The sequence below is a fragment of the Haematobia irritans genome, chromosome 4 (assembly GCF_050003625.1).
Source record: "Haematobia irritans isolate KBUSLIRL chromosome 4, ASM5000362v1, whole genome shotgun sequence".
NCBI lineage: Eukaryota > Metazoa > Arthropoda > Insecta > Diptera > Muscidae > Haematobia > Haematobia irritans.
Window position 1 is genome coordinate 177,848,562 of NC_134400.1, and position 11,192 is coordinate 177,859,753.

At 36.2% G+C, this 11,192-nt stretch overlaps 1 protein-coding gene across 1 annotated transcript; it reads right to left on the bottom strand.

The window, feature by feature from the left end:
- Window positions 1–9,735: 9,735 nt before the first annotated feature.
- On the bottom strand, window positions 9,736–10,591 carry LOC142235867 (uncharacterized). Its single transcript, XM_075307121.1, has 2 exons — window positions 10,517–10,591; window positions 9,736–10,473 (listed from the first exon to the last, which is right to left on the bottom strand). Exons 1-2 carry the CDS (start codon window positions 10,589–10,591, stop codon window positions 9,736–9,738), a joined length of 813 nt encoding a protein of 270 aa, XP_075163236.1.
- Window positions 10,592–11,192: the final 601 nt, after the last annotated feature.

The window sequence follows — 11,192 nt, forward strand, 5'->3', positions numbered from 1 at the left end:
TCTTTTGATCCGAATTTGGATGTAAATTTAAAAACTTGTCATATTTTGTCAAATAAATAATTTTAATAATTTTTTATGATTTTTAATGCAAACGCTTGTCAGAAAGTTTGATCTCAAATACACGCAAAAAAAATTCTTTCCTTCCAAACGAAATTTTAGACAAACAAAGTTATTTTCTCATTTGGTTTATTTGGAAGAAAATTATATACTTTTTGTGATAAACGTTTATTCTTTTCCAGGATGTAAAAACAATTTCATAATGACTAATTCAAAAAACAATCTTTTCGGGCTAATTGCGTTTTCCCTCACATCCTTCTCACTTCCATGAGGTTTTTATTTCTTAGCACCTTTTTCTGTAATACAAACAATGTAGAATTCGATTTTATAAATTTTTTTAAATTTTACCTTTCGCCTGGACGGAGAATCGAACCGCGGACCATGCAATTTGTAAGCCAACACACAATCCACTGAGCTACGTAGCTGTTATTGTCATCAATAGACAAAGAAAAGAACAGTGCTTGATATAAACGAAATGGACTGTGTTGTTGGTTTAAAAATAATTTTTATACCCTGTGCCACACTGTGAACAGGGTATTATAAGTTAGTGAATATGTTTGCAACAACCAGAAGGAGATGAGATAGACACATGGTGTCTTTGGCAATAATGCTCAGGTGGGTCCCTGAATCGATCTAGCCATGTCCGTCTGTCTGTGAACACATTTTTGTGATAAAAGTGTAGGTCGCAGTTTAAGTCCAATCGCCTTCAAATTTGACACATGTTCTGCTGATCAGAATAGACCGTATTGATTTTGGAAGAAATCGGTTCAGACTTAGATAAAGCTCCCATATATATCTTTCGCTCGATATGGACTTATATGGCCCCAGAAGCCAGAGTTTTACCTTAATTTGCTTGAAATTTTGCACCAAGAGGACAATAAGTACTATAGTCAGGTGTGCCAAATTTAATTGAAATCGGTTCAGATTGAGTTATAGCTCTCATATATATCTTTCCCTCGATATAGACTTCTATGGCCCCAGAAGCTAGAGTTTTAGCTCAATTTTATTGAATTTTATTGAAATCGGTTCAGATTTCGAGCTACATGGAAGCAACTTTCTTTCGCCCGATTTTCCGTCATATGACCACAGAGCTTAAAGTTGTAGTCCTATTTACGTGAAATTTTGCACAGGGAGTAGTATTAAAATACTAAGTATGCATGTTAACTTTAGTTGAAATCGGTTCAGTTTCTATATAGCTGTCATATGTATGTTTTTCCGATTTGGGCAAAAATGGCCAAAATACCCACATTTTCCGATTCTGGATTTATGAGAACCAATTTTGTTTGAGTTTTAAAGAAATCATAAACATATCGTGTATATGATGAAATAAGGCCTTGATTTGAAATCTTAAATGTGTAGATTTTTACCGCCATTATTTAAATGAATACGTAAATGTCCAGAATGAGTAAAATCTGGACATTTTACTTTCAGTTTCAAGCAATTTTCATGATCAATGCGCCTGTTATACCCTGAAAGAAGTGTTTTCTTTTCTGAGGAATGAAATTTTAGACAAGCATGGTTTTCTTTTGACACAAATTTTAGAGACAATCGTTGAATTACTTATCAGAAATTCGGATTAGTTTGCTCTAAACGAAAATACTTTATACAAAAGGAAATTTCGTTTGCCTAAAATTTCATTGCGGAGGAAAATATTTTTTTCTTTGGGTGTACCCTCATGAAGTTAAATCGGTCTATATCGATGCCTTACCAAACGGACCGATAAAAATAAATGCGATACAGATTTTTTAGGGTCTAAAATTCCAATATTTATACATTTTTGTGCCAATCGTATAAAAACTACGGTTTCTAGTTAAATCTGGTGATAGGTCTAAGAGGAGGCTATACTAAAACATGGGTCGACACACACCATATTCGGCTGACCTATTTCGGGTCAGCCGGATTCCAGAAGTCCTAGAAATAATTTCGGGAGTTAGGTCTATATGGGGGCTATACCAAAACATGGACCAATACTCACCACCTCTTAATGTTCCTCAAATACCTCTAGAATTCCACTTTCAGACGAATTGGGTGAAAACTATGAATTCTAGAAGCCCAAGAAGTAAAATCGGGAGATAAGTCTATATAGGGGCTATACCAAAAGATGGATTGATACGGACCATTTTCGACACACCTCTTTATGGTCCTAAAATACCTCTAGATTTCTAATTTCCGGCAAAGTGGATAAAAACTACGGATACTAGAAGCCCCAGGAATAAAGTCGGGTGATAGGACTATATGGGGGCTATACCAAAAAATTGACCGATAGACACCATTTTCGACACACCTCTTTAAGGTCCAAAAATACTTCCAGATTTTCAATTTCAGGCAAATCGAATAGAAAATACAGCTTAAAGAATCTCAAGAATAAAAATCGGGAGATCGGCCTATATGGCGGCTATACCACAACATGGACCGATATGTACCATTTTTGACACACCTCTTTATGTTCCCAAAATACCTCTAGATTCCCAATTTCAGGCAAATCGGATAATAAATACAGTTTCTAGAAGGCCAAGAAGCAAAATCGGGAGATCGGTCTATATGGGGGCTATAACATGGACCGATGGGCACCATTTTCGGCACACCTTTTTATGGTCCTCAAGTACCTCTAGATTTTAAATTTCAGGTAAATTGGATAAAAACTACGGTTTTTATAAGCCCAAGACCCCAAATCGGGAAGTCGGTTTATATGGGGACTATATCAAAACTTGGACCTATATAGCCCATCTTCGAACTTGACCTGCCTGCAAACAAAAAACGAATCTGTGCTAAATTTCAGGACGATAGCGCCATTATTGAAGGCTGTAGCGTGATTACAACAGACAGACAGACGGACATGCTTACATCGTCCCAGAATTTCTCCCTGATCATATTCTTGATCAGGGAGAAATTCTATATACTTTGTATAGTCGGAAATCGATATTTCGATGAGTTACACACGGAATGATAAACTTATTATACCCCCATCACCATTCTATGGTGGTGGGTATAAAAACGCAAGTTATAAAAATTCGACTTAAAATAAAACAAGTAAGGAAAGTCTAAAGTCGGACGGGGCCGACTATATTATACCCTGCACCACTTTGTAGATCTAAATTTTCGATACCATATCACATCCGTCAAATGTGTTGGGGGCTATATATAAAGGTTTGTCCCAAATACATACATTTAATATCACTCGATCTGGACAGAATTTGATAGACTTCTACAAAATCTATAGACTGAAAATTTAAGTCAGCTAATGCTCTAGGGAGGTCGGCTAATGCACTAGGGTGGGAAACATTTAAATCTGAAGCAATTTTAAGGAAACTTTGCAAAAGTTTATTTATGATTTATCGCTCGATATATATGTATTAGAAGTTTAGGAAAATTAGAGTCATTTTTACAACTTTTCGCCTAAGCAGTGGCGATTTTAAAAGGAAAATTTTGACCATTTTTGTCGAAATCAGAAAAACATATATATGGGAGCTATATCTAAATCTGAACCGATTTCAACCAAATTTTGCACACATAGTTACAATGCTAATTCTACTCCCTGTGCAAAATTTCAACTAAATCGGAGTTAAAAATTGGCCTCTGTGGTCATATGAGTGTAAATCGGGCGAAAGCTATATATGGGAGATATATCTAAATCTGAACCGATTTCAACCAAATTTGGCACGCATAGCTACAATGGTAATTCTACTCCCTGTGCAAAATTTCAATTAAATCGGAGTAAAAGATTGGCTACTGCGGTTATATGAGTGTAAATTGGGCGAACGATATATATGGGAGCTATATCTAAATCTGAACCGATTTCAATAAAATTTGGCACACTTGACTACACTACTAATTGTACTCCTAGTGCAAAATTTCAACCAAATTGGGCCAAAACTCTGGCTTTTAGGACCATATTAGTCCATATCGGGCGAAAGATATATATGGGAGCTATCTCTAAATCTGAACCGATTCCAACCAAATTTTGCACACTTGACTATACTAATAATTGTACTCCTAGTGCAAAATTTCAACCAAATTCGGCCAAAAATCTGGCTTCTGGGGCCATATAAGTCCATATCGGGCGAAAGATATATATGGGAGCTATATCTAAATCTGAACCGATTTCAATCAAATGTTGCACACTTGACAATACGACTAAGTTGTATGTTTGTGCAAAATTCCAAGCAAATCGGTATAAAACTCTGGCTGCTAGGTCCATATTAGTGCATATCGGGCGAAAGATATGTATGGGAGCTATATCTGACTCTGAACTGATTTCTTCCAAAATCAATAGGGTTCTATTCTGACCCAAATTAGGAACATGTGCCAAATTTGAAGGCGATTGGACTTAAATTGCGACCTAGACTTTGATCACAAAAATGTGTTCACAGACAGACGGACGGACGGACAGACGGACATGATTATATCGACTTAGGGACCCACCCTGAGCATTATTGCCAAAGACACCATGTGTCTATCTCGTCTCCTTCTGGGTGTTACAAACATATGCACTAACTTATAATAATACCCTGTTCCACAGTGTGGCGCAGGGTATAAACATCTTTAGGAGGACATATGTGGAAGTGCTTCTAAAGTTGTGCCTTTAGAAGAACTTACAAATTTTTTTGCTGGGTTACTACCATATACAATTTTACTACGAAGCTTCAAAATGTGTCTTATTAAAGATTTAATGTCAGAAAAGAACATATATAAACGAAATGGATTGGAATTTTAGAAAATTATTTTTGTTATTGCGAACACTGAAAAAAAACATGCCCTGTTCCAAAGATTTTGTCTTTACTTTAACAATTTGGTATTGATTCCGGGCCGAAGAAGCGGAGAATACAAGTACGGATACTTCTAAGACACAATTCTCTTTTAAATTTGGGATTTTTGTACTTGCTTCTAGGAAGAAAATTTTAAATTTTCGTTTTTTCAGCTTTTTTTCTTCATAAGATACTAAAGTCCTTTAAAAACGAATTAACGACTACTTTATTTTCCAAATATAGACTCGACTTTCAGTAGAAATTATGCTATGATTCAAGTGAAAATCGTCTTTAAAATAAAGTGTTGGAAAACATGTCCTATTTTTGAACGATTTTTGCTTTGTAGTCAAGCTGTAAAAAGAAAACAAATTTAAAGACAATTTCATTAATTTTAAAGAATTTTTATGAATTATTAAAGTCAAGTTGACTTTAGCCCAAAAGTTTTTTCTTTCATGTTATGATACCCATTTTTAAGTCAAATCACTTAATTATAAGGACAATACGACATCATTGAAAAGTTTATCGACTTTTGGACAAGGAAAAAACTTTATATTAGAAAAATGCGTCTTTATGCTAAGCAAAATTTGCATTCGTATTTTAAGGACATGAAATCTTTGGCCCCAAAACAATATTTTTTTCAGTGAAAATAATTTTTTTTTGGTGGTAAATGTTTTAACATGTCCTGTTCCAAAGATTTTGTCTTTACTTTAACAATTTTGGTATTGAGTCTGGGCCAAGAAGCGGAGAATACAAGTAAGGATACTTCTAAGACGCAATTCTCTTTTAAATTTGGGATTTTTGTACTTGCTTCTAGGAAACAAATTTTAATTTTTCGTGTTTTTCAGCTTTTTTTCTTCATAAGATATCAAAGTCCTTTAAAAGCGAATTAACGACTACTTTATTTTCCAAAAATAGACTCGACTTTCAGTAGAAATTATGCTATGATTCAAGTGAAAATCGTCTTTAAAATAAAGTGTTGGAAAACATGTCCTATTTTTGAACGATTTTTGCTTTGTAGTCAAGCTGTAAAAAGAAAACAAATTTAAAGACAATTTCATTAATTTTAAAGAATTTTTATTAATTATTAAAGTCAAGTTGACTTTAGCCCAAAAGTTTTTTCTTTCATGTTATGATACCCATTTTTAAGTCAAATCACTTAATTATAAGGACAATACGACTTCATTGAAAAGTTTATCGACTTTTGGACAAGGAAAAAAACTTTATGTTAGAAAAATGCGTCTTCTATGCTAAGCAAAATTTGCATTCGTATTTTAAGGACATGAAATCTTTGGTCCCAAGACAATATTTTTTCAGTGAAAATAATTTTTTTTTTTGTGGTAAATGGTTCAATCTCAATTAACGAGAAATTCAAATTTAAAATGGATTCCAGAACTAGGAATACTAGGAGTATCCCGATTTTTTTATTATAAGAAAAATACATTTGTGTTTCCGAATATCAGAATATAGGGGTATGTTTGTCTATGATGTCTTAGATCACTATGATTTACAAATACATTTTATTTAAAATAATACCTTTGCCTGTTTTAAATTCTGCATTGAAGCAAATATTTCGCTTCGTGTATAGTTAATTATCATAAATTAGTTTTTGGTGTTCTGGCGAAAAATTGATGGTGGGGCGCTCAATTATATCATCACGATTTAAGCAAGGTTGGAAACTATACAAATTCTTAATGAACGACACTATCATGATAGTGGAGCATAATTAATCATATTTTTATAAATTTTATAAATACTTAAATTTAATATAGAGTGGTCTTAATGTTGGCGTGTAGTTATTGCCATAGCAGAGATAAAGGTGAGTAAAAAATTTAGGTTCAAGTGAAGGTATACACATATATAGGTTAGTAGTGAAACTGAAGTTTTAGTACTAATATACTCGTAGGTTAAATTAAAAAAACAGGCGTTTATTTGCACTTTTGTTGGATTTGTCTCATCTTAAAAGACCAATACAGTCGACTGCTGTTTACTTTCGACCAATTTCAACCGGATCCGATGAAATTGCACTTCCAGGGAGCTACGAATATCAAGTCTGGGGATCGGTTTATATGGAGGTTAGAAATAATTATGGACCGACGGATTCTGAAAATTACGAAAAATTTAATTTTTGTTGAGTTTGAATGGAAAATATATATTTATACAAAAAATGTATGCCGAAAATAACAAAATAAAAACGATTTGTGACATAAAAAATCGTTTTATAGAAAAATATTTTTAAAAAGTTTACCTCTGGTGAGATTTGAACCTGCGTTTCTGAGCTTTGAACTGTAGATGATCACCACCGATGTATCGAAATATTCAAGTAAAACAATTTGTCAGCAATCCATGACCACATGCCGAACCAAATACGAAAAAACTTTTTCGACTACCTTATATTTAAATCTGTTCATAAGACTTTAAAACCGAGCTAAATAGTATTTGAGATAAATGTATATATGTAGCAGTTAAATTGTGGATTACTGTGGCTCTTAGATCATAGTATCGAACTTTAAACTCATAAATATTTCTGCAAACTATGATGATTTATGTTGACCGGTGTAGTAATGATATAATACCTTTGTGATCATTAATAACCAGAAAATAGCCCAAAGCTTTTAAATCTTGTCTTTTTGTGAAATTGATACCATCTGTAGAACTTCCTCTATGATCATTTGAATGCTTCTTCCAAATGTGCCTTGGCGAAATATATTGGTGTCGCAGTTATAGTGGTTTAACATATAAAATAGAGTCATGCCAAGGAAGGTATCAGTATTAACCTACTAGCGTTCATCTTCATCAAAAACATAGTCCAACGAAAATGGTAAGATACCAAGTTAACTTTGAGAACAATAACATAATTTTTATTAAAATATTCATCTTATTTTATTATTCCTCTGTACAGAAACTTTTCATTATTGCTCTAGCCTTGTGTGCCAGCGTTTATGCTGATGTTTCGGAATTAGGATATAATTATCAACAACCTGCCGGATCTGCTCCAGTACAATCGCATGCTGGAGCTTCTTCTCAATCATATGCTGCTCAAACTCATGCTGCACCAGCCCCAATTGCCTCTCAAGCTCATGTCACCCATGCTCCAGTTCAGTCATATGGTACCCCTATTCAAGCTCAAGCAGCTCCATCCCCCTCTGTTTCTCATGCCGCTCAAACTTACGGAGCCCCTGTACAAAGCCATGCTGCTCCAGTTCCAGCGGTTTCCCACGTCAATTCCGCTGAAGCAGTTCATGCATCAGCTCATGAGCATATTGCCCCTGCTCAATCCCAAACAGCGCATGCTCCTGCTCAGTCATATGGTGTTCCTGCCCAAAACCATGCTGCTCCCGCTTCAGCAGCTGCTGCTCATGCTCATTCACAATCGTATGAAGCTCCTGCAATTTCACACTCAGCTTCGACAGCTGAATCGCATGTAGCTCATGCTCCAGCTCAGACATATGGACCACCCACACAAGCTCATGTTGGTTCCGCCCATGATCCAACTCAAACTTATGGTGTTCCTGGCCCAGCTCCCACTCAAATTCATGCTGTTCATGCTCCTGCTCAGTCTTATGGTGCTCCTGCTCAAGCCCATGTTGATGCTACAGCTGCAGTTTCTCATTCCGGCCCCGATCAATCCCACTCTGTTGCCGCTCCAGCTGAATCTTACTCTCAAGCTGCTTCAGCTTCCTCTGCTGTTTCTGCAAATGAAGGTTCTGATCTCACCGATCAAGGCTATGTCTACAAAACAGTCCGCCGTGTGGTTCATAGACACCGTGCCTAAATTTAAATTTGCGACTCTCTAGTCATGTCGAATTTTGTTATGTTAATACTTCCTTTGGAGTAATAATACATATTTTTTGTAAAAATCTAACAAATCGTGATCCTAAATTATTTGAAGTTTGGTAGTGAGTTTATTTATTAATTTTGCATCATTAGTGCAAGTAGAATTTCACTTAAATGCATAGAGTTGACAAGCTTAGTTTGGATCAGAATTACTTAAATGGGATATATTTTTCATATTTTGAAGGAAAAATTGGAATTTAAAATTTTTAAAATGTATTTCGCACTAACTTTGTCATTCTGTTTGGAACGCATAGCAATATTGGTCTGAAACCTCATAAAGCATGTATATTTGCTTGTGTTGAAATTTTTAGTAAATCTAGCTGACCGTCCATATGTCCCTCTGTTGAAAGTACACTAACCTTCGAACAAATTGAGATATTTGCTTGAATCTAGCACAAAGGGTTCTGACTTCTAGAGTTCTATTGCTGTAGGTAACCGGGTATTCCAAGTGTGACATAAAAAGTTATAAATTCCATATAGACCGATCCCCAGATTTTACTTCTTGAGCGTAGTAACCCTTAAGCAACTCGATATTTGGTTTTTTAAGTGTCCTGATGGCTTATTTTTCTCCCGATCAGCCAGAAATTCGGTACCTGATGTACCGAAATAACCACTTAAAACTGGTTCAAATCCTTACCTGATTTCAGTATTCATTGGTTCAAATCGATATATAATTAGAAATAGCCCTTATTATGAATGAACTCCATATTTGGCATCTTTAGTGCCATGAAGGCATAGTTCTCATACGTTCCGTCATTCTTTCTTAAGAAATCACAGAAAATTGTCAATTTTGGTCTACAGTTGTATGTAATAATACGATTATGTCAGACCATTTTCTTTATCATGTTTTTCTGAGAAAGTGCAATTTCGTAAATGGCAGAAACAAGACTTACCTGAATGAATAAAGTCGTACTATTTTTTCCCACAGTATATCAAAAACTTCATTGATTCGATTGTAGTTTAAATATTCCCTATGAATGGCTTTCATAAGATTAAATAATATACTTTAATATATTTTATAATAGTTTTTTTTTATTTATGTTCCAAATAACTAACAACAAAACATAACAATCGTTGCTTGGAAACGGATGATCACAGTTTATGCACGGTGTTTGGTGACAACACGGCGAACAGTCTTGTACCGGTAACCACCTTGGCTGGAAGCAGAAGCATAAGATTCAGCAGCAGCAGCTGGAGCGGAGTAAGATGGAGCTGGGGCGGAGTAAGAGGGAGCTGGGGCAGAGTAAGAGGGAGCTGGAGCAGCAGCTGGAGCGGAGTATGATTGAGCTGGTGCGGAGTATGAAGGAGCTGGTGCGGAGTATGAGGGAGCTGGAGCAGAGTAAGAGGGAGCTGGGGCAGAGTATGAGGGAGCTGGGGCAGAGTAGGAGGGTGCTGGAGCGGAGTAAGATGGAGCTGGGGCGGCAGCAGGAGCATCATACAAGTGAGAAGGAGCAGCAACTGGGGCTGAGTATGAAGGAGCTGGGGCAGCAGCTGGAGCAGAGTAGGATGGGGCTGGAGCAGAGTAGGATGGAGCTGGAGCTGGGGCAGAGTATGAAGGAGCTGGAGCAGCAGCTGGTGCGGAGTAGGATGGAGCTGGGGCAGAGTAAGAGGGAGCTGGGGCAGAATAGGATGGAGCAGGTGCGGAGTAAGAAGGAGCTGGGGCAGAATAGGATGGAGCAGGTGCGGAGTAAGAAGGAGCTGGGGCAGAGTAAGATGGAGCAGGTGCAGAGTAAGAAGGAGCTGGAGCAGCAGCGGCAGGCTGTTGATAGTTATAGCCTAATTCTGAGACATCAGCATATACGCTGGCGCATAAGGCAAGAGCAACAATGAAGAATTTCTAAAAAACAAAAATAGAATTAAGAAGTGTCATTATCTTCTACAGCATGGATGTTGTCATTAAACTCCAAATTTCTTGCAAATTCTACTCTTTTTGTTTCGGTGAAGGTTCTTACCATTTTCGATTGTTATGTTTTAACTCCGAATGTTTGCAAGTTAATGCTGTTGTTTCTCACACAATAGCTTTATTTTATATGATAATTTTAAATTGCCATCGTTGGTCAACATTCGACCGGATCAATAGAATCGAATATAATAAAGCAAAGACTCTACCATAGTCTATAGGCGGAAGTTGTGTTGGCTACACAAAAAATTGTTTGACTGAAGAACACAAAATTAAGTACGTTTTCATCTTATACACTATGTAACAACAAAATATTTAACACTCTTAATTCGTACACCATGCAACAATGGAGGTCCAACTACTGACATCATTTCTTTGATTGGTATGAAATTCCAAATTTTAGAGTTCATTGAGGATTGGTGATATCAATTCATAATTACGAAGCAGTAAAGTCCAAGGATCCTAAAAAAAGTGAAACAAAAATCATTCGTTGAAATTGACAACTCAGAGACTAACCCCGTCGATGAATACTTTCAGTCGCTACAATATCTGCTGGAAAACCTACAGTCCACACACACCACAGGAGTTGGTGTCCATTGAATATCCCATCCACAGCTGTACCACCAATACCCTCTCTAACCCAGAAGTTCGACATA